General features: G+C 36.4%; 2 protein-coding genes and 1 non-coding gene across 3 annotated transcripts; 1 reads left to right on the top strand and 2 right to left on the bottom strand.

Moving 5' to 3' along the window:
* Positions 1 to 7,825: 7,825 nt before the first annotated feature.
* On the bottom strand, positions 7,826 to 8,617 carry LOC149065522 (uncharacterized). Its single transcript, XM_089254002.1, has one exon. The coding sequence runs from the start codon at positions 8,615 to 8,617 to the stop codon at positions 7,826 to 7,828; it is 792 nt and encodes a 263-aa protein (XP_089110128.1).
* Positions 8,618 to 9,190: 573 nt separating this feature from the next.
* Positions 9,191 to 20,262, bottom strand: LOC149065521 (E3 SUMO-protein ligase PIAS2-like). The gene has a single exon (XM_089253980.1). The coding sequence runs from the start codon at positions 20,095 to 20,097 to the stop codon at positions 17,788 to 17,790; it is 2,310 nt and encodes a 769-aa protein (XP_089110106.1). The 5' UTR covers positions 20,098 to 20,262; the 3' UTR covers positions 9,191 to 17,787.
* Positions 20,263 to 20,433: 171 nt separating this feature from the next.
* On the top strand, positions 20,434 to 20,506 carry TRNAF-GAA (transfer RNA phenylalanine (anticodon GAA)). The gene has a single exon. It is a non-coding gene; the product is annotated as a tRNA-Phe (tRNA).
* Positions 20,507 to 23,848: the final 3,342 nt, after the last annotated feature.

The following is a 23,848-nucleotide window of genomic DNA, read 5'->3' as shown; positions in this document are numbered from 1 at the left end:
CTTATGACGAGTACAGCACCATCTATCGGCCAATTTTGGAACTATATTTCTCTTTTGCCATAAAAAAAAATCCCATTGCTTCGTGTATATTCAGGTGAAATATCAGGTAATTCTGACTAGTGGTTCTTATTTTACAGCCTTTTCAAGAACGAACTTTATTTATAATCACCCTGTATATTTACTTGTATTTATAATGCAATGGTTTTCCGGTCAAAGCCGTATCTAAATGTGCAAAATCAAGCTCTGCTTTGATTGAAATAAGTAATAATAATACTTACTCTTAAAAATGCTGGATTTATACAGCTCAAGCCAAAAAAATATTAGTTAAAGAATGAGTTTAATTTGCGTATCAACAATTGCTGCATGAGAATTTTTAATATGGAAAACATTTTTGGGTAGAATAGAAAATTTAAAATATCAAAATAGAAGTATTTTATACTCAGTAATCCAGACTGACGAAGTTTCTTTGAGCAGGGAGGGGTCTTTTCTTGTTTGCCTGGCCAAATTCAAAAGTGTCTCTTCTTTTGTTCACTGAGACCAAGTGAAGGGGGGTCGCATGACACCAACACGAAAGGAAGCCCAAAGATGTGGGGTGGAAGAGGAGCCGACCATAGCCCACTAAACAATTAAGGCGCATTGCATTGTTTTTTCGGAAATTATTGGGGGGGGGGGGGGCTCAGCCCCCTTACAAAATTTATTGGGGGGGGGGGGGCTCAAATATCCTCAGCCCCTAGGTTCCAGCGCTTATGTGTGGTGGTAGTGGTGGGGTTGAAAATCGGAAGGTCAATAATATTGAAACCAAGATAAGGAGATTGATAAGAATTTCCTTGTTTCTAAGTATTCACGGAGATATTTGAATTCGAAAATCGGAGGAAAATTGGGAAAAAAAAGCGACAAAAACTAACAGACGACACTTCTTTCCACTTTTCTCCGATTTTTGAATTCAAGATATCTCTGTGAATATTGCACTTAGAAACTTAGAAATTTATTCGTTGGCATCAGAAGAGACAGGGCAACAACTTTTCAATTCAGTTTTTGGGCATAGGTTGTCCATATACAACGTTAATTTTTTTTTTCAATTCTAATAACTATATAATCCCCTGAAACATGAATGACGTAGCTGAAATTCTTGACTAAGCACATTTACATTCCGCACAGAATGACTTTAATATCTGTCGCCTATCCTCTGTACAGGATAGGTGGCTGAGGCCATTTAAGCCCCCGCAATAAATTTTGTAAGGGGACTGAGCTCCCCCCCCCCCCACAAATAATTTCTGAAAAAGCAATGTAATGCACCCTCCCTCTCCTTCGTACGCGCTTGAGTCTCGTATATACGGGAAAACCAACAATTTTCAGCCCCCCTCCCCCAATGTTTATTTGAAAAATATTGGGGGAAAAACAGTACATTCTAAATGCCCATTCACAACAGAGATCCGAACGACCGATGCCGAAACATTGTTCGAGCCTCGTTGCAACAAAATTTGACTTGGCGTTGGGGGTATAACACAGAATCAAATAAACAAGTGAATTATAATATTGATTTAAAAAGGGAAATGAAAAATAAACAAACAATTTTCAAAGGTTCTAGAGCCCCTCGGCTCCTCAAGAACTTTAGAAGATTATGGTGATTTTATAGTAGATTTTTTATTGTATATAAAAATGATCCACCCGTTGACGAGTGTTGAATATGTGAAAAAAAAAAAAATTTTCGGCCACACCCGTACTCCGGGTATGCTTCGATATCTCTTTCTGAGATGAGAAGCGGGGTGTGTCCGGTCTTCAAAAGTCGAAGGAGCCCCTAGGCAGGGCAACTGCCGAGGTCACCAAAATTTAGGGAGGTGGCAATTTTAGGTGGAAGCAAAGAACACCGTTATAAAATTATTGAATTTTAAAGTTGTATGGGTAGCAAAGATCCTAGTTACGTCCCTCCCACCCCTTTCAAGAGTTCTTCCCGTCTGGTTAGGTGTTTCGAAGATGAGAAACGAAACTAAAACAAATTCAATAAAAAGCTATCACTCAATCATTGTAAAGAAAACCTACTATACATTATACGTGTGCGCGGGGGAGTGACCTACAAGTTGGACCGAAACTGATGTTTGGAAAGAAAGTTTCAAATATCAGTTTCAGCATAACATCCAGAAAATTCAATTTCTCAGTATATTTCAGGCCGAAAAAATATATCTTCATAAATTAAAAATAATTTCTTCGATTGAAAAAGTAAAAATTACCTAAGGAAGTAGGTTGGCTACCCCTTCATAAATAGTGAAATGCATGCACAATATGGGTATATAAGTGACGCAAAATGTATCTGTCTATTTATAATTCAACAAATCATAAATAGTGAGTCCTCAGTATAATGTCACTCGGGGAACAAATAAAAATGACCATAATCGGGGATAACTTGATAACGAGTAATCCCAATTCACTAATTATGCAGGCAAGCACTAAAAAAAGGGGACGATGTAGGCATCCCCCATCCTGCAGCAGGGTATCAGGATGGGTTCTTTGGTGGGCCATAGCTCAAGGGCCACTCTATAGTGAATATTTTGTGCGAAAAAAAATGATAGCGAGAGGAATCGTCCCGGTCCCCCGGGTGGTGAGGGGCATGTTGATAGTGAAATGTATGGCTGGATGACGTTAATAGTGTTGACGTTACGGGGTCTTTATTGTACTTTGTCAAGCCTCTCTCGGTGTCATCCTCATTTATGATTTTAAATTGACAATTAATTTAAAAAAATTATGTATTGATAGGTTTTCTTTCCATGTTCAGCGTGACGTTTTCCTTCTATGAACACAGGGTCGTAGCGTGCCTTCTCGGGGCCCCAGAGCAATCAATGCCTCGGTTCGAGGGCGTAGCGGGGAGATTAGGGGTCTGGTCCCGTCCCCCCCCCGAAATGTGAGAAAGTGACCGAAAAAAGGGGAAAAGATGGCCAAATCTATTGTTCTATCACTTCGGTTCCCCCCCCCCCAAACGAAATAATTTCTGGCAACGCCCCTGCCTCGGCTGCCCCAGCCTAGTTACGGTCCTGTATAAACATACAGTACTTATTCCTCGTTGGCCATTTTGCCTGTTGTGGCGTTGTATTTGTATAAAAATATGCACTTAAAATATAAGATGTGCACTGAAAATTCCAAAATATGCATTAAAACACCCCAGAATATGCATTAGAAATCGTGAAAAAGTCAAAAATTCCGAAATATGTATAAAAAATGAGAAAATGTGCATCTGTGGAAATCATACTAGGAAATTCCGAACTTTATAGACTATGAAAAACCGAACTATCCGAACTGATCAAAAGACCGCGAAGAATGAAAATATCCCCCCCCCCCCAGATCGCCTGCACAGGTATAACTGAGTAGCGTGGATGCATAGAACCGTTCAGTTATGCCTGCGCTGTTATGACTGTGCAGGTATAACTGAGCGTGTGTAGGGACCTTTAACAGAAGAAAATGCCATCGATGAATCCTCTTGAATGCTATGGCAGATACCTATTATGAGTTTAAAAAAGAGGAGAAAACTTTCAACAGAATCGCCGAACCCCCTTCACTTGTTAAACGGTGAGTGGTGGGAACTGGTCGATGGGTCTATATATCGCTTCCTGTACGATCTCATTCCTCATTGTGTGTACAGTACAGCGGCGTCCTTTCAGCGGGGCTTTGACTATTGAAGTAGCCTGTACTAGAACCCCTATATCAAGGCGAATCTGTACCAAAGTAGCATGACGCGTCTCTACAACTACCCTGGAGCGAGGGGCCAACATCTTCCAAAGCAGAAGCTTTCTTCTCTAGAAGGTGTTGGCGAGGCGGACTAAAAGGCACACTGCAGCGAAATAGGAAATTCTTTTTTTTTAACATCCCGTGATTTTCCAATCTAGCAATCACATGCAGAGAATGTTTGGTGCCAATACCGATTTTCTAGTCGCCATGATGGCTTGAAGCCTAGGATTTGTCAAGCTCTGGCATAGGGATCGTATCCTCCTTGAAAATCCTTGGGAAAAAGTTCATTTTCAAGTGTTTCAAATTCCTTAAAAAACTTTTTTTTTTTAAAGCACTTAAAAATGATTAAAAGTGCTTGAATTTTTATGTGAATTTCTTCCATCAATTTTTGTCTTACCTCCTTCAGCTAAACTACGTTCTGCTGAGATGGAAACGAGCGAGACAACGAGTTACGGCAATGTTTCTCAAAGTGTGCGTCGTGGTTCCTAGGGGCGTAGCTATTTTGTCAGCGGCAAGGCCGTAACTAGAATTTTTGTCGCCCCCACCATTTTAAAATTCGATAATATTTATATGGTGTTCTTTGTTTCCGCCTGAAATTTGCCGCTCCCTTCTAGTTCCGGCCGTGGTCAGGAGCATCGCGACGAGTTGGAGATTTATTGATTTGATGCTTATTTATTCTTTGACGTGGTTCTTAAGTAAAAACGTCTACCGAACTATTCTGGGGAGCCGCAGATGATGCATGAATTGGGCAAGACTGGGCCGCTGGTAACAAAATGCTGAGAACCACCGATTTACGGGACAATGTTCAAAACAGAATATATGATCACGCATAACTGAGGTATTTCTCAACATTGGTGTTGCCTAAAATTTGACAGAAAAACACTGCACTTAAGATTTTGCTGCGAAATTATTTCAAACTGTTAAATTTATGAATGACAGTTACATACAGGGCCACAACTAGATACTTGATCGGCCGGGGCAAGCAGGCATTTTGACGCCCCTTTGTAATGTTGAAGGAGAAGTTAAAGGGTGAAATTGGCGCAGCCTCTAGTCCAGCGCTACCAGACCCACAGCTCTCCACTAGTTGCGGCCCTGCTAAAATTTTCTACATTTTTCTTAAAACTCTTCCAGATTGTTCTGCAGTAGTACTAATTGTTCTGCGCGTAGGTCGCAGATTTCGGCATATTCTGCTTTGGGGATTGTGAGAAACGTTAGAATGAACCCCTTAAACTGCAATTTATTTTCAGGCAACACTGCTCAGACAGACAATTTAATTTCCTTCATTTCAAAAGGATTGATATACACTGCTCCAAGCAATTAGGGGTGCACATGATTTTAACAAAAGTTACGCAAAGATGTACACCGATAAGTAACATAAAATGAATCATCCATAATTTAAACTTTTTTTTATCGTTTACATGTAACCAAATTGTTGCCCTAAATCATCTTTTCATGTTTTTTCCATATTTTCAAAGAATTAAAGCTTAATTCCAAATTTTTTTACGTCTTTTTCTGTATTGCGCATTGATACGCGTGTACTATCCATTGTATGCCAATACGTGGCTGTCTCGCTCGGTTTTCTTCACTTTTTTGCTTGCTCCCCTAATTGTTTTGAGCAGTGTAGAAACTTAGGGTTTTCTTGCTAAAATAATTTGTAATTAGTAAAAAATATTTGCTTCATACATTTACATGTGTGTTTGTTATATATACATAATAGAACATAATTAGTGTCGAAATATTTTTCAATAATGTTTAAAAAAGTATATTGCAGTTCTAGTCTTTTAAAGAAAAAAGTATGTATTTGCAACAAATTCAAATAATGTAAATGTAAATCCATCCTCACCTATATTCGGGTTTATTTTAAAATACTAATAAACTTCAGGTGTATACTTCTCAAAACGCTCCGGAACATGCAGTGCTACTTGACATCGTTTGCGTCTTTTATGCAAATTACATGACTTTTTGCTTAGATATAGAAACCGAACAACAAAACACGATATTTTTTGTTTAAGCTTTATATATATATATATATATATATATATATATATATATAAAAAATGTGTTTTATATATATATATATATAAAACACATTTTTTTTTAATTTTAAATATTTATCAAAACTGATCAAAAACATAGTGTTTGAAATTTAAGAAATAGTAATGTTATGTCAATCTTAGCACTGTTTTGAGTAATTTCTTTGTAATAAATTTTTTTCTTGATTTTATGAAATGTGATTTTAAATTACAATAGTTTTTAATTTTTGATTCCGAGATTTCCCTAGGGAAATGTTTAGGGAAGAAGAGTCAGTTGGGGAAGTCATTTCAATAAGGTTTCAATTATACGATTTTTGCATGTATACGACACTGACCCGCTGTTTCGGCGGCGTGATTGAAATCTCGTTTATACCGCGCATCGCATAAATGAGGTTTTGTTATTGGGACTTGAGCCCCCAACATTTTCAACAACTTTACGTTTATGCTGGGTCTAGAAGCCTAGACAAGGTCAGAGTAAATGGCTGTCACTTCCCTACTTAAAAAAATTCTTCCAAAGGATAAACCAGTCTTGAAAGAATTGTTTTCACTAAATAAAAAATTAAATCAAAAACCCTGAATTGCAAAAATTTAAAGAAAATACTTTGTACAAAGTATAAATTTTATTTGCATGACATAAAAGCCATCATTTTGACACTGCAAACCAATGGAAATTAAATAAAACTGTTATAAGGTTTATCTGTTCATTTCTTAGAAAAATAATATTTTTGGGGTATTTAAATAATCACTATTTTCATGCATGTAAATATAATTTTTAACGCCAGTGTATTTTCCATTTAAGTATGACAAGCAAATGTTTTTTAACACTAGAAAGACAAACTTAGTATATACCTAAATTGCCCAAAAGCAGTCAAAATGACTGCATTGTGAAAGAATAATATGTAAAGAAATTTGTTCAAAAGTAATTTAATATTTTTTATATTATTTACAGTTATATAACAAGTTATTAGTAAATATTAACAATAAAAAAAAATTTACTTCACTTGGAAAAAAAAAATAATTTATGCATTATTATTTGTACATTTTATGCAAATGAAAGTGGAAATTTTTTTATTTGTACATCTTCCGCAAACATACTTTTGACATTTTTCACATATATTATTTGTTTTGTTGTTGTGGCAAAGTCGTACTTGACAAATTTTGCGTTTGTTAGAATGGGTTGCATTTGATGATGTTGCAGTTGATCTTTGTGAGTCATGTTCTGATGAATTTTTCTGTCTTGCAGCTCTGTATTCGGTGGAAAGCTGTTCTGCTAATTGAAACAAGAACTCTTTTCATTGTATTTCTGTCGTTTCTTTGTAAAGGATCCAAGCATTTATAGCAGCCAAATCTAAAATATTGAAAAATATTTGGAGGGGCCATCTACGAGAACTAGCTTTTACTGTATATTTTTTGGCCATTTGATCCGCCATATCAACTCCAAATTTTGTGGTTATAAAATTGAATAGATTCCGGTAACATTATTTTATTACTTTTATCAATTTTCACAAATTTATGCTTAGAGCTTAGAACAGCTACTCTTTTATTTGGTTTGCTTTTATATATTGTAAGAACACAATTCTCTGATTTATATAGCAGAGTGGAAAAATGAGGCATGTTATCCTTCGTTTGTTTGGCTGCTTTGGGTAGTTCTCTTTTGTTTGCTCTAATAGTTCCAACTAGAGTTGTTTGTTTGGCCAATAATTTTGTCGCGAGTGACATGCCAGTGAAAAAGTTATCGGTCGTGATATTTCTTACACAGCCTGTATATGGCTCGACAAGTTTCAGAACGTGTTCACTGAGAAGCATTGAGTGTGACATGCTAGTGAAAAAGTTATCGGTCGTGATATTTCTTCCACAGCCTGTATATGGCTCGACAAGTTTCAGAACGTGTTCACTGAGAAGCACTGACGATGGTCGTTGTTCATCTTTCCCCAAATAAGGAAAGCCATTCAAAACATATTTGCTACTAACATCTGATGCAAGCCAGAATTTGATGCCAAATTTGTTGGGTTTATTAGGTATATACTGTGTAAACCTGCACCTGGCTTTTGACGGAAATAATTGCTCATCAACTGTTATATTTTGCCCTGGTTGATAGCAAGCTTGACTATTTTCAATGAACTTGTCCCATATTTCTGAAACCAAGGCAAACTTATTTGTTTGTAGGCGCCTACTTCTTTCGGTTCTTTTGTCCAAACGAATAAATCGTAGGATTTGCTTGAACTTTTCTCTGGCCATAGTTTTTCTAAAAAATTCGGGACACACTTTGCTGACCATAAATAACTCAGTTTTAAATTTTTCGCCTCGTAGGCTCCACGAGCATATAAAATCCCAATAAATGCACATATTTCCGGTAATGTTGTTGTCCAATCGTTCCTCAAAATTTGGCGGCCTTCTTCTTCTGTGCACTTTTTTATATGTTTGATAATATAGTTATCTATTATCAATGAGAATGCACTGATAAGATTATCTACCATAATATTCCTTTTTGCGTAGCCTGTTGGCCCTTTCACACCCTTGAACATACAAGTAGATGGTAACCTTCCAGGAATACCACCTTCGTCAAATTTTGACCACACAGTACCATCGGCAGCTGTTTCGGTCTCCTGAAAGGGGTTTTCGGTTTCTTCATCAGGGTCTGAACTACTTAGCATCCTACACCTTTTCCTGGGCATATTGATGACACTTTCATTTTCATCATTGGTGATCGACTCTTCATCGCTATCTTCAGTGTCAGATGTTTCACTTTGAATATAATCTGCATCATCTTCAGATGATAGTTCAGAATTTGTTGCATCTGATTCTATATCGGAGCACTCTTCACTTATGTTCGTTAGCTTTTCCAATAACTCACTTCTATTCGACATTTCTCTCATGAATTTAGGGCGCAAAAGAAATAAAATAAACTTATTAAAACAAGTATCACTGCATAAAGATTCGAATAACAAGTACTAGTTTAGCTTATTGAGCAACTGCAACTTATCAAGTATTGACAATTTATCATGTACTTGTATGTTATCATCTGACGGTAATCGACAAAAAATGAAAACTGTTATTTTAATAGAGAGCCGAACTGGTCATATAAGAAATTTACTCAATTCAATAATAAGAGTCATTTGATTATTTAAAATTTCCCACTGCTTTTGGGCAATATAGGTATAACACATATATATATACCAGAAATGAAGGAGGGGGGAGGTAACTACAATTATTAATAAACGCATTTATATGTTATACAAAAAGTCACAAAATTCTAAGAAATTGTGTCATTATATACATAATTGTTTTTCTAATTGAAATCAAAAAGCAGTCAAAATGACTTCCTTGGGCAATCTAGTGTTAATTAATTTTTGCTTCATGTATTAAAATTTCATTTAAAAATATTAACGGTGGCATATTACATCAAAATCGCAAGTGATAATACCTCAATCAATCAAGCATTTCAGCCACAAAAGCAATTTTATTTCTCACTTATTCATACACATTGCAACTAAACTTGTGAACAATAACTGATGCAAATAGCAAAAGAAAAAAAAATCTTCACAGCAATATAAACTGCAAAGTAATATTAATATCAGCATTAAATGTTTCACAAACACACATAATCTTGGATATGAGTTGCAATCCATTCCTATTTTACACCCACTGTAAGCGTCATACATTTGATCTCTGAATTTGCCAAAAAAATGTATACAGTCGGACCCGGTTATAACGAATACAGATATTACAAATTTTCACATATAATGAAGTTTTTCCATGCTCCGTGAATTTCGTATTGCTTATCTATGTTATTTTGATTGCTTATAACAAACACTAATATCAGCAAAGTATACCTATAATAAATTTTTAACTGGTTTTCAAACAAGAATTTGAGAGAATTTCTTTGTATTCTTTTTAACCAAATCTTATCTGAAAATGTACCTTTCTACAATGCATAGTTACAGCAGAAAAAATTTCCCGGAAAACATTCTATTTATGAGTTTTTTTTAGTATTTATTGTAGTCTTTATTTTTTTCACTATTCTCCATTGAGTCCTATTTTGCTTCATGAGCGTCTCAGAAAAAAGGGTTATTTTATTCCTTCCAAAATCCCTCCGATACATTTGCTACCAGTGGCGTCAGAGCCGGGGTGCTGTAGGGGCTCTCCCTAATATTTATTATGCACCAGAGCAGCCCCAGAATCGATTCAAAATCAAATTTCCCTATGTAAAGGCGCGTATACACTAGCGCACAGATCATGCAATGATCCGTAATTTGTACGGTGTTGCAAACGATTCTTGAGCTGTTTTCACTGGACCCACCTGGAATCGGTTTTTTTTCAACGAACACAAAGGAAGTTTGTGTACCCAAGAGCGGATTAGAACCGCTGCAGGGGGGTCGCGTGTTGCAAGATCAGCGCGCTAGTGTATACGCACCTTTAAACTCCATTCAAGCATCCACAGGTCTAAAACACTTCGGATGCCGCTTTTCTTTAGCTAGATCCGGATATAGGTTGTGGTAGTGTTATCGTATGCGAGTAATGCCCAAGCACAACACGCTTTCTATTGCTTTCAAAATCGAAGATATACAGCTGGCTTAAAGTCAAAACTGGGCAAAAAGTGAGATAGGAAAAAAATTAGAGATTACTCGAAGTTCGTTATTTACAATTTTCAAGAACAAAGGAGAATTGAAGAGAAATTCCAATTGAGAGAAGAAAAATCCGATGGTGATCTGAACATTTGTAAAAAGAGATTCAGAGAAGGAGCTCACACACTGATACAGAGGCAGCTCTTGCATTGTTCGAAAAACGTGAGAAGAAAATACTGTATGTATGTTCCACTGACCAGGACTCTACTAAAAGAAAAGACTTTGCATTTGACATGTTTATTAGGCAGATATGTTTTTAACAAAATATTCAACGTCTAAAATAATATCAAGGAAAAATAAACTAGTAACGATCAACATATTTTTCTTCATGTATTTAATTATGTAAAATTTAAATCAAATTTATATAATATTTTTTTAAATACACAGAATTAATTTTTTATAACAATCTAATTTTGAAGTACTTATATTATTAAGAAATAGGCGTGTGCTTGCAAATTATACTTCATTTGTCTTGATCGTACCATTTTCCAAGTCATTACATATATAACGAAGTTTGCATATAATGAACAAATTTGCTGGTTTTTTTTACTTCGTTATAAGCGGGTTCGACTGTATATATCTATATATACACACACACAGGGTGAATCCGACCTATTCTGCCAAACGAAAGGGGGTGATAAATGTGCCCAAGTGAATCATGAAAACCCCACCAACCCTATCCTACCTCAAACCGCTTGAGTTATGGCGGATAATCGATTATGGAAAAAATATGTGGAAAGTCTAAAAAAAACCTGCACCTGAAGTTTCTGAGAGACCTATACCTAAATTAAGCACACATTTGGGAACAATAAAACTCCTATAAGACAACATTTTCATCAAAATACCTGAATTTATTGGTGAGCTACAAGTGCTGAAAGATTGGCAAAGTTCAAAATTTAATTGTTGCCAAAATTTTTCATTGCCAATTACATCATTCTGGCTAAAATCGGTCAAATTTACCAAAAACTTGTCCACTGCACCAGCTTTCGAAAGAGCCTGCAACAAACCATATCAATGTTTTGGTTCATGAGAAATTTAGCCCTTAGTTTGCAATACATCACTGAAATCTGTATCAGTCGAAGTAATTTTAACAGGTTTTGGTGACAATTTGATTTTTTACTTTACCAATATCTCAGTGATTGAATCTCGTCATTAAATACAGATATCCTATAGATGTTGATGATCCTGTAATGTCACCTTATGATTTTTAACTGTGAAATCAAATTGTTGCCAAAATCTGTAGCCGCCAATTCCAAATTTTAATCAAATATCTACTTCAACAAATGTTGACTTTAGTGATGTATTACGAACGAAAGGCCAAATTTCTCTTGAACCAGAACACTGATATGGTTTATTGTACTCTTTCAAAAGTTTGTACAATGCACAAGTTTTTGATAAATTTGACTAATTGTAGCTAGAAGGGTATTTGCGTAAATGGTGATGAAAATCTTGGCAAAGTTCCAAAATCAAATTGTTGCCAATATTTCAGCACTTGTAGCTGGCCAATAAATCTAAATATTTCAATGAAAATGTCATTTTATAGGATTTTTCCTCATTATTTCCAAATATATATGCTTAGTTTGCATGCAGGTCTCTTAGAAACTTCACAGATACAGGTTTTTTTTAGATTCGACACATTTTTTTCATAATTCACCATAACTCAAAAACGGTTTGAAATACGACCGGGTATAGTGGGGAGTTTCCTGATCCACTTAGGCTCGTCTATCAATCCTTTTTGTTTGGCAGAATAGGTCGGATTCATCCTGTGTGTATGTATGTATACATAATCAACTTTAATTAAATACAAAAATTTATGAATTCAAATGTCAAAATAAAAATTAAAAAACATTGTCAAAAGTTAATCGTGCAATTTGTGGACGGAAAACCATGAAAATAAAGTTACGAAATATTTATTCAATTTAAGTTGAAACACTTCTATGACACCACAAAGACTGTTCTGAGCTTTCAAACATGAGAAAATATCAATAGCAGAGAATGACATCTTCTCCAAGTACAGATGACTGGATACAATAAAGATAAATTTTCACATCTGTACTTGCTTTCAAACAATACTTCCAGAATAAGATGACCAGATTCAACAAACTTATTAAGTGGTTATCATTAATCATGTGGATCTGAATGTGAATAAGAATTTTTTTTACTTTGATTGGAATACTTAAACTCTGTTTCTGATTTCATATAGAGCCAGGTGTCAGCAAACTTTGCTGAGTCTAAACTAACGTATGCTCCTTTCCTTCATTTATGCTTTTCTTTTGACACTTTTCTCAGATTTTTTAATTCGAATCTCAGCGAATATTGCACTTTAAACATGGAATTTTTTTGCCTCAGGAGAGAGAGACCAACTTCCTAATGGGAAAGTAGAAGACTGGGGGTTATAAAAAAATTAGATTTTTATTTTACAACGCACTGTATTGTTACTCTTCAAACTGGTAGTGATTCCTGAGCATACTTTGAGGATTTTCTAAAATTGAATCATACCTCTACAATGAATGGCTGATGAAATAAAGGCTAAATCAGGGCTTACAGGACACCCTGTATGTATTTTTACATTTGTAGAATCATCTGGTCAAATCCTCTCTTATATTCCGCTTAAAAATCCAAAACAGTATTTGTGATTTCGCAGTTATGTAATCCATGAAATCTTACATGGTTCATTAAAATATTACTATTTAAGCTATGATGATAATCTCACAGAATAAAAAAATTCAAAATTATTGGGAAAAACTGAATGGGTCTTACGAGATATCTGATTTATCAGAAATTGAGCAATTTTCCAATTCTGATAAATCAGATTTCTCATTATTCTCATGTAATTTTGATCATACTCAGAGATCCCAAAATACAGATAAAAATACCTTTAAAATTCTTGACGTTGGCACAACTCGTAATTCTTTCTCAATCCTCAATAACAACAATATATTTAAAATTTCACAACATCAATGAATTACACACACTACAATATTTCAGGGTTTTCAAATTTATCCTGTACAAAGAACTTTAATTCAAAGAACAAGCCACAAAAAAAATGGAAAAAATAATACTAACAGTTCTTCTGGGAAGATGAAGTTTAATGAAGCGTGAAATTTGGTATCGTTTTTAGTAAAAACTTTTTCTCTCACCACACTTATATATCTTTCATAAAAAAACTAAATGAATGGATAAGAAATAATTTTGGTCCCCTATACATTTTTTATTTGGGTCCTTTGCAAAAAAAGATCAAAAATCATGTTTTAGAATTTATATCTGGGACTAGTACACATAGGTTCAGGGCTGCAACTAGGGTAGGGCAAGATGATCTGATGTCCTGGGCCCCCCCCCCACAAAGGAAAAAAAGTACATTTATTTTGCTTATTTCTTGGAAATTTCGTTTTTTGAAATAATCTGCAAGAGAGACTCACTTCTAAAACAACTCATTGAAAAAATGAGGGGGAGCAAACCAGCACCTCTCCTAAAGATAGGCCTCTGCACACTACTCATGACATCAGCAAGTAGTCCATTTTCTCCCGGAATATACAGGAAAAAATTCCCAGTTCATGCCAGTATCATTGTTGTACGAAAAAGATACGATAGGGTTCAGAATTGACGATTTCCATGCCCCACATCCAATCATCAGGGTCGCAACTAGGGGGGGGGTGCAGGTGGGTTTGGTGCCCCGGGCGCTGTACTAGAGGGTCACAAATTTCACTCTTTAAATCTTTCCTTCAACATTATGAGGGGGTGCTAAAATGCATGCTTGCCCTGGCTGACCAAGCATCTAGTTGCCGCCCTGCGAATCATCATGCAGTATTTGTAAGCCAACAAGGAAGATTCTACGTCAAAATAAGAAGAAATGAAATAGGATGCTGTAGTTCAAAATGTGGCAAACTTGCTAGGTAATCTTAATGATGTTACAGATACACTTGGCAACCTATGCAGAAGCTTTCTATCTCTAGAGCCCTGTTCACATGAGAAATAGAAAAAGCGGGTTTTAAACCTGCTTCAAGAATTTTCACCAATGACTGCTCTTCATTTCTTTCCTTATGAAGAAAAAAGTCGTCAAGCAGGTCCCGGAACTTCAATGCTATCGCAATATTTGCACATGTGAACAGTGCTTGGGAGGTGCTGGGCAAACCCTATCCAACGAGGGATAGTGTTATTCTCAGAACATGAGAAGGCACACCGGGGCCCTGTGCCCCGGCTGCTGGTCCCAGATGGGCACCAAATTTACTCTTGATTCATTCGAAATTAAAAAAAAAAAAAAATGGGGTGCCAAAATGGATAATTGCCTCAGGTGACAATCAGTTTTTGTTCCTAGTTGTGGCCCTGTACATGCTAGATTTGATTTCTATGGAGCATGGTTCAACAGTGAATCATGGTAGTGAGAATAAACATTGATAAAAGTAATACTTTTGACTAATAAAAAGTGTTTAATAAATTTAAATGGACTTCTTTTGCGATGAGAGAAATAGTTTTTGATTTAAATCATTGTATGGTCATTGATCAAAAATTCATTCTAAATTTAGAAATTTAAAGAAAAGTCTTTCCTTTTATACGTATAAAAACTTATATAAGCTGGTTTATCATATTAATCGCATAAAATTCACATTGTATCTATTAAAAAGAAACCTTGACTAAATATTTTACTGCTAAAAGTTGCTCACATACGAATCAGAAGCAAATAGCTAAACATCAAAAAGCACACCACATAACCAATATATAGAGAAACACATGATTGCTCAAAATTAGGGAAAAAAGTCCATCAAGTAGACAACAGAATAGTTTTACCACATCAACACACACACACAAGCACGCCAAAAAACATTAATGCCTTCATTGAATCTATTCTTTAAGCCAGCGCCTCATCTCAAACAATCAAAGAATCTGCCTACCATAGGCCAGTGGTTCTCAACCTTTGGAAGCCCATGGCCCGGTTGGTTTGTGAGTGGAAGGTCCAGTCATACACATGACTAATGTGAAATAAATGGGTAAAAATGAAACGGTGAACCACTGACGGCCCGGTTAGACCGATGTCAAGGCCCAACGGTTGAGAAACACTGCCATAGGCTATTTTGTATCATATACAAAGTTAAATTTAAGATTTTTTTCCTTCAAAATAAAAATTTGCTAACTTAATGATCAATATGGCAATGTTCATTCTAGAACAAAAAAATATCCTGAAAAGTTATCGTGCAAGTAAATAGGTTTTCTTTTTAATAAAAAAAATTTCTTGAAAAAAATATGTAAATTTGACAAGCTCTTCACAAATTCTCATGGAATCACATTAGTTAAGACTTCATCACAGCAATGTTGCTTGCTATAAAAAAAAGTGATGATGAAATTCAATGAATTACAAAGAAATTAACAATAATTAAGTTTCAGATGATCAAAAAACCAAAACATACACGAGAAAAACAATCTTTCCCACATTCCTTAGATATATATATACACAAGAAACGCTTATAAATACTCTAGTGATATTTAGTTTCCATTTAATCAAGCCTTTAACATTTTTAAACTTTTCACATCAAGAAAAATTTTACAAACATATAGCTCAACCAATGACAGTCACACTAGAAAAAAAAATCCTGATTTCAAAAGGTAATTTCACATTTAGTCTAAAAATTTAGATGCAAAAAAAAAACTTCCAAATACACTGGGATCATCATTTTTCTCCACTTTCACATATTGAAGACAACGCTGAATATTAAAAGAACACTGTGGATTTGTACACAGTGTTGTACACTTATTGGATGTATGGCAGAAGACCATAAGCAGAAGTGATGTAATGCACATGTGTGCTACTGCCAAAGTTGATGTACAATGTTTTATTAGAACTGGCAAGGACAACTGAATTTAACCCAGATGGTAGCACTTCCCCCCCCCCCCCCAGGGCAGTCTTAAGAGCATCATGAGCTCCCGGGGCAAGTGATTTTTCTGAGGCTTTATCTAGCAAAAAATTCCCAAAAAATTCAACTGCTACTCATTTTTCTGAGGTCCCTCTTCTTTTGAGGCCCAGGTGGGCCCATGCGTTAAGATGGCACTGCCCCTTCCTCGATTTGCATAGATTTTAACGATAGTCTCTCTACTGAACTGAATTGAAATCACAAGCAGGGTTGGGTTTCTTACAGAAAAAACTTATTTCTTGAGATATTACTTAATGAAAACACATAGCACTTCCGTTACGTCAGCTGCCATACACCGAAAGAACGTATGCTACCATGATATACTATGCCTTAAAAGAATGGATACATATAATACATGCTTGACAGTTTAAAATAAAAAAAGATATACTCCTTCCTTCTATAAGCAATTGTTATTTGTGCTGCTATGAACCACTGGGTTATAACAGCTAGACCCAATCAAAGGATTTAACTTTGAATATTTTTTCATCCAGATGTTGAAACTACATTTATGGGTACAATACTTTCATATTAAATCCAACACTTTTCTGTGCTGTTACAGACAAAAGTGTTCAAAAAATGAGATTTTTCACTTTTTATAAGAAGCGCTTTTAAAAATGTAAAAATGCATTACAACCGGTTTTTCAACATTTTCAGAAAGTTTTTACATAACAAATTTTTAAAAATTAGTGCCTAGTTCGAAGAACAGACAAAATCATAGTTATTTCTCAAATTTAAATATATTCTCAGAAAAGCAGTACCACTAATGATTTGGTGATAATTTAATGATGGGATGAAGTCAGCAAATTGGAGCTAGCAAGAATGATACAAGTTGAGAATATTACTGAATCATGAGTGGTACAACTATCCTGCGATTGTTCTCAAATTTGAACAGTTTAAAATGATTGAAATAAAACTGCAATGTAACATGTCTCTATAAATTAAATTTTTTACCGAAAATCTCAAAATTACTACCTTAAAATTTCATAAAAAATAATTTTTTTTTAAAAAGAGAAATGACTGCTGTATAAACTCGACCAGACAATCTAAATTGTCCAACAAAGAAACATTAAATTTCCATAATAAATCAATCAACAAAAGTGTGTATGTGTGGTATATATATAATTGACCATTGATATGCAAAAAGTGCTTTAAGTGCATTTCTTACTTCACCAAACAAAATAACAAAAAATATATAACTCACAGGTTCTGAAGGTCGTATGAGAGAATGCCTTGGTTAAAAAAAAAATAAAATACCTCATTCCAGATTTTTTTCTCCCCCGCTTTAAGATCTAATTTACTACCTTTTAAGTAGCTACTTAGACATTTTTATCCAAATAAGACTAAATGTTTTACATTTTGTAAGAATTCAGTCATTCCCTTGACTTTGAAAGAAAATGGTTTTTTTTCCTGTAGATCTTTATCATTGGTGTAGAAAATAAAATGTCCTTGAATATGTGTTTACTGCATTCATCATTTCCTCAAAGGAAAGATGTTTCTCTCTTCTTGAATTTACTCCAAAAAAACTATGTCTGGAGAATCACTACCCCTGAAAACTGAAGGATTCAGGAATGAAGATCTTTGGCGAATATCTCTTGGCCCACGAGACTGACGTCTTTCATCACTTTCAAAATCTGGATTGCTCAGCCGAGCTGGAATCAAACCTTGGTCAGGACAAGATGGAGCAGCCCTGTAACTCTGAATTGGCAATAAGCATGGCATAGTAGAGTATAACGAATATCTATTTTGATTTGACGATCCAGTAGAATTTCTGTTGAATGTGTCATCTCTGCCTTGATCAAAAAATGAAATGCCATCAGCTCTTGAATAGCTTGCTCTTGGAAAACCTTCTTGCTCAAGATTAGGATTTCCATATACTCTGTTGTGATGTCCAAGGAAGGGAACAGATACAGTGTAATTATTCTGCACAGACATCTCTTCATGATCAGATGCACTCGGGTTTTGCCCATAATTGGTGTTTCCTCCATTACCATGATCCTCGAGGAAAGGAATTGTTACGTTGTATCTATCCTGCATAGCCTTATTGTTCTCATATGATGTGATGGTGGCAGTTGGGCGTGGGCGTGAACAGTTCCATCTATAATTATTGGGTACACACGACTGGAACCCGATCGGGCTGTTTCTATCATATGAAGTTGATGCCACATCATGGTTCATGTATGAACTTGATGCAGTCATGTGCTGACCACCATATGATGACTTTACAGACTTCTTCATATAAGGATGAGACATTGAAGCAACAGAATTGGTATATGAACTAGCTGTTTTGGCACAGTACTTGCTTGAAGATGTGATATTAGAGAATGACTGCTCTGGCACCTGCGCATGATTTTTGGTAGAATTCACTGGCGAAAACAATGATGAACCATTATATTTTGTGGCCGTTGAAACTTCAAGTGGAGGGTCAAACACGATTCCCAAATCGTCATCATCTTCATCATCATTATTATCGTCATCAGTTTCTTTGGTATTACTTGAACAAACAATATCTTCTTCATCGTCAGAATCTAAAGTGAGATCAATTATATCGAAGTTCTTTCTGGAATTCGAATCATTTTCATCAGAAACACTTACTGATGTTGCTTGCTTCTTACTAATTACTGGAGACCATTCTGCTTTCTCATTAAACTGAACTTCAGTGCAATCATCATGAGTTGCATTAAGAATTTCCAAAAAGAAGCCATCCACTGTTATATCTTCGAATTCTGCTGGTTTGTCGCAAACAGGACACAGCCATCTAGGATTTCTTTCATTCATTTTTAGGTAAGTAACTGCATCAAAACACTGCAGATGAGCACACGTTAGCGGACGACAAGGCAAAATAATTTTATTTTTTCCAATCGGACAAGTAAGAGAAGCTCTGAGAACGGTTGCAGCTATTTCTTGATCATCACGATGATGCAACTTTTCCTTAACCATGGCTTTAGTAAAGTGAGGATTTCGCTCTTTTCTCGATCTCAATCTTTCCATCAATATGGTATGATCCAGTTGCTTGACCAAATGTATCGTAATAACGTGGCCAGGGCTGCTTGGCTCAGACAACCATTGGCACCTAACAGCATTTGCCATGAATGGCGAGAGATGACAATTTTGTGTTATATCCAGTGGTTTACTGATCAATTTTGGCTCAGCATTCGATTTGTTGCTGGTTATAAATGGTATATCGATTGATTGACCATTGACATGCAATGTCATCTTTCTCGGAAATTGGTCAAGCTGCTCAGGAAAGGTATTCAACAGGCATATTCGCACCTGAATCTGTAGGTTTTTTCCAAAAATGCTGCCCATTTCAATTACCTGGCTTGGAGTGAGATGGAATTGAAATAATTTTTCTTCAGAAGTATCAATCTGCGTAGGTTTCAAAGTAGAAGGGCGCAACAGTATCGCCAGTATATCGAAAAACGGAAGCTTTTTGAATTTGACATCGGGATGTATTGGGAATTGACCCTTATTCTTGTTTTGAGATGGCCCCGAATAAACAAGAAGAGGCTGCTCCGAAGGAGAAACTGTAGTTTCTCTTGATCGTGATCGTTCACGATGAGTACTAGTACTGGGAGTCGGCTGTGCCCTAACAGCTTGAGGAGGCTGAGGCTTTGTTTCTTTAGCACGGCGTCGCTTAGAAAGTGACTGAATTTTGTCACTTACCATTGGATTTGGGTCCTTCAACAACTCCATGGCTCGTTCCAGCAAGATGTCTTTCTTACCATAGCGATTTTGACCAAAGAATGCCAAGAGTTCCTGTAATTCCGACACACGAAAATGGCGAATCATTTGCTTGAGTTCATTCCGCCTTCCCATCATCGCGGGAACCAAACCTTCTTAACAACACCAACGTAAATTTCGCAACCTTACACAATCTTTCCGATCCAACGTTCGTTTTACGACTGACTGCGAGAAGCTCACAATAACAACTGCGACAAGAAGCAAGTCTGACCAGTCAATAATACCAATGAGGTGTCACTTTCTTCTTTTTGCTGTTTGTTATTACGGGTGTTGCCACTTGTTAGGACGTAACGGCATGACGCATATTTTCTTATTTGAAATGATATTTTTAAAAAATTGTAATGGCCATATAGTGTGAAAAACAGGACATTTTATTCATCTTTAATTCTGCTGACCATATTTTCTCGAAGGAGAGCCGAAATAGCTCAGTTGGGAGAGCGTTAGACTGAAGATCTAAAGGTCCCTGGTTCGATCCTGGGTTTCGACAAGTGGAAAGTTTTCTCGAAGAAGCTTTTTAAATAGACGTCATAATCAGCATCACTATGAGGGACAAGCACAGGATGAGCCAATTGCCGATTTTACCGTAAAAATGCGGAGATTTAGTGGGGTTTTCCACCACGTCAATAATTTAAAAAATTGAATTCCCGATTTTAAAAATATTGAGTTCACCTAGAGATACGAAGCCCAGAAAATTAAATATAAAATAATTAGCTGGATCTACTTTAGAGTTGGATATTCATGAAATAACATAGATTTCAACTTTTTATTTGCATCTTCTCCAGCACGAAAATGAAAATTAATATGTCTCCATATTGTCTTATAATATCCAACTGCATCAATTCATTGGATGTTTTGATATTAATTATGAGCAAATAAATTACATTGAAGAAATTCCGCAGCTTTAATGAATCATTTTTTGAAGCAAAAACGGGCAGATCGATAACGCGAACCTCAAGAAAATGAAATATTCGAATATCTAGCTCCCATCAAAAAGGAGAAAAAACGGTTCATTTCTACGTTTCTTTAATTTAAATTTGTCTCTTTCATGAGTCGCGCAGGAAGTTGACATATTGTTTACCTTGTCTACGGTTTGCATGTCCCTCAAGAAAAAGGAAAATATCACGTCTTCCAAAAAGCCTCAATGAGACTTCAATGTTTTATTACAGATTTGACCGATTTCCAAACAAATACGCTGCGTCAAATACAGTCAATCTTCGGTTTACGAACTTAATTCGTTCCTGAAGTCCATTCGTAAACCAATGTTCGCAAACCGAAATAGTTTTCCCATAGCAATCGATGTAAAATGAATCAATTAGTTCCTGGGACCCCCGAAGATTTCTAGTCTCAATTTTCACAACATTGCTTTACTCTCAAGTGCCTAATGTAAAACAAACTGAAATCATCGTACTGACACTGAACACACCTTCTCCTAGAGAAAAACCATCCCAAACTTACGCGATTACAGGCTTATATTCAGTCGAACTGGTGTTTAGTCTTATTGATTTCATCTATTAATCACAATGTCAAAGCATCGAAATTTCTGCCTGCAAAACAATCTGGTCACAATGCCCTCTAAACCAAATTTGCGGTTCTGTAGGTCACTTTCTGCTGAGCTCTATCAATAAGCAATATGAGTGTGCTGACCATATTTCTGCAAGAAAAATATATTTCTCCATATTTCTACAGAAAACTCCGCCTAAACAAGTGGAAAAACCAGGACATTTTTGCAAAAAAGTCGGGACAGCCAGAAAAACAAGAAAAATCAGGAATGTACTGGGACATACGGGACGTATGGTCACTCTAAATATGAGCGATGTGGACATAATTATGGTGTTTTTACATGTCAGTCTCTGTTAATTCTTTGTCAGAGATTCTTGCAAAAAACATCTCTGAAAAATTTCTTTAATGTAAACGTTCTCAAATTTTGTGAAATGAGACATGTTGATCCATGAGCTGCATAAGAGGAGTCGTATTTGGGGAAAGGAACTTTAGAAAAAATAACTATGTGGCCATTGAATTCTCAATTTCTCTATAGCTCCATCGGATTTAGTCTAATTTTCCCCGCTTACATGTTCGTAAGCCCACAGACAAGTTCGTAAGCCAAATCATTTTTTTTGTTGTTCGTAAACCGAACTACTATTTCATTCTAATTCACATATTTAGACAAATAGAGATACAAGGCCACAACAGGGAAAATGCCCATTGAGATGGCTGACAAAAAGATGTCCATAACAAATATGAACGTCATATATTTCTGAAATACAGTAACCTAATTAAAAATAAAATTATAAAAACTAAAAACTATATGTACATGTGATAAAATGTAATACACTGCCCATAAAATTATTTATGGTTGTCCCATCTAGGTATGGATAGCTTCTTTCTTCACCCAGTGCCGTCTTAATGCATAGGCCCACCAGGACACGGCCCAGGGGCCTCACAAAGATGAGATATACTTGAAGTTTTCGAGGAGTATGCATTAAATTTGCCTAGTAGGACCTCAGAAAAATCATTTAGCACAGGTGCCCATGGGGCTCTTGAGACGGCCCTGGCTTCACCCCAATATATTTATCAATTTCTTTTTAAACGTGTCAATTGTGTTAGAATTCACGATCTTCGGAGGTAAGCTATTCCATTTATTCACAACTCTGTAAGAGAAAAATTCCCTGTGACACCACAACTTAGAATTGTCCCTTACTAATCGATACTGTACAAAGGTTTTAACAGCTGGCTGATGCGAAGATATATTTTGGAAAGAGAGAAAATTCAACTGCCACTGGGGCGAATCGAACCCACGTCCTTTTACTTTCCGGGTGAACGCCCTGCAGCCAGATGTTAAAAACCTATGTATGGATAGTGAACAGTGACATCATCCACGGACAATCGATACTGGTGTCTCCTTGTCAAAGCAGTCGATTGACGGCATATTCATAATTCATAGTCCATCCAGGGCCATCTTAAGAGTATCTTAGGCTCTCGGACCAAGTGATTTTTCCCACGGCCCTACCTAGAAATTCTCGAAAAATTTAACTACTTTCCATTTTTCTGAGGCCCCTCTTCTTTTGAGGACCTCGGGCCGTGCCCGGGTGGGCCCATGTGTTAAGACGGCACTGGGTCCATCCTATCCATCCCGTTGAAAATTTCGAACACTTCGATCATATATCCCTACACCTGCGTTCTTTCAGTGTAAACATATTTAAAAAATGAAGTTTATCGTTAACAAGCTCCGTGGGTTTTGTAGACAAATCAAATAACTTCATACGTAGTCAAGAATAACGCGCCGATTGAGGTCCTTGTTGCGAGACATTCCATGTTTTCCTTGATGAGAAGCGACGTTACCGTCCTGTAACAAATTGTTCTCTCATATCCACAATAGAAGTTCTTGGGATGGGGATGGTAGGTGTGGTCGGGGGTCGCCCTTCGCGGGGCGTGTTGGAGCGCTGTGGTCCGCTCCGTGTCACGGGTGTCGGGACGGAGGGGGAATCGCACTCACGGTGCTGTCCTGACTTTGTCGAGTGGTGATGTGCCCGGGGATTGGATGTTTGGGTGTGGGGGTGTTGTTGTGCTGCTTGAGGGGTTGGCGGGATGTTGGTCCGCACCGGGTGTGCTTTCCCGGCCGGTTTGAGTTTTCTCCGGCACGCCCACGATCTCACGATCAATGAGCTTATATCGCAAAAGCGACAGAGTTTGGGCGTGCTCGGTTCAAAACAAAACTAAACAAGCTCCATGTGCCAACAATAACACGCGTAGCTCTTCTCTGCACCCATTCAACCAAGTGACTAAAATAATATCAACTCGTCAAAATCATAGTTAGGGCATCTTTTTCTCA

Source organism: Pholcus phalangioides, unplaced genomic scaffold (assembly GCF_987345545.1).
Source record: "Pholcus phalangioides strain wild (caught in Gottingen) unplaced genomic scaffold, Ppha-v1.0 ptg000039l_1, whole genome shotgun sequence".
Taxonomy (NCBI): domain Eukaryota; kingdom Metazoa; phylum Arthropoda; class Arachnida; order Araneae; family Pholcidae; genus Pholcus; species Pholcus phalangioides.
This window is presented reverse-complemented; position numbering and strand designations above follow the sequence as displayed.

Coding starts and splice junctions, on each gene's coding strand:
- LOC149065521 (XM_089253980.1), bottom strand. CDS start 20,097: ATGATGGGAAGGCGGAATGAACTCAAGCAAATGATTCGCCATTTTCGT.
- LOC149065522 (XM_089254002.1), bottom strand. CDS start 8,617: ATGTCGAATAGAAGTGAGTTATTGGAAAAGCTAACGAACATAAGTGAA.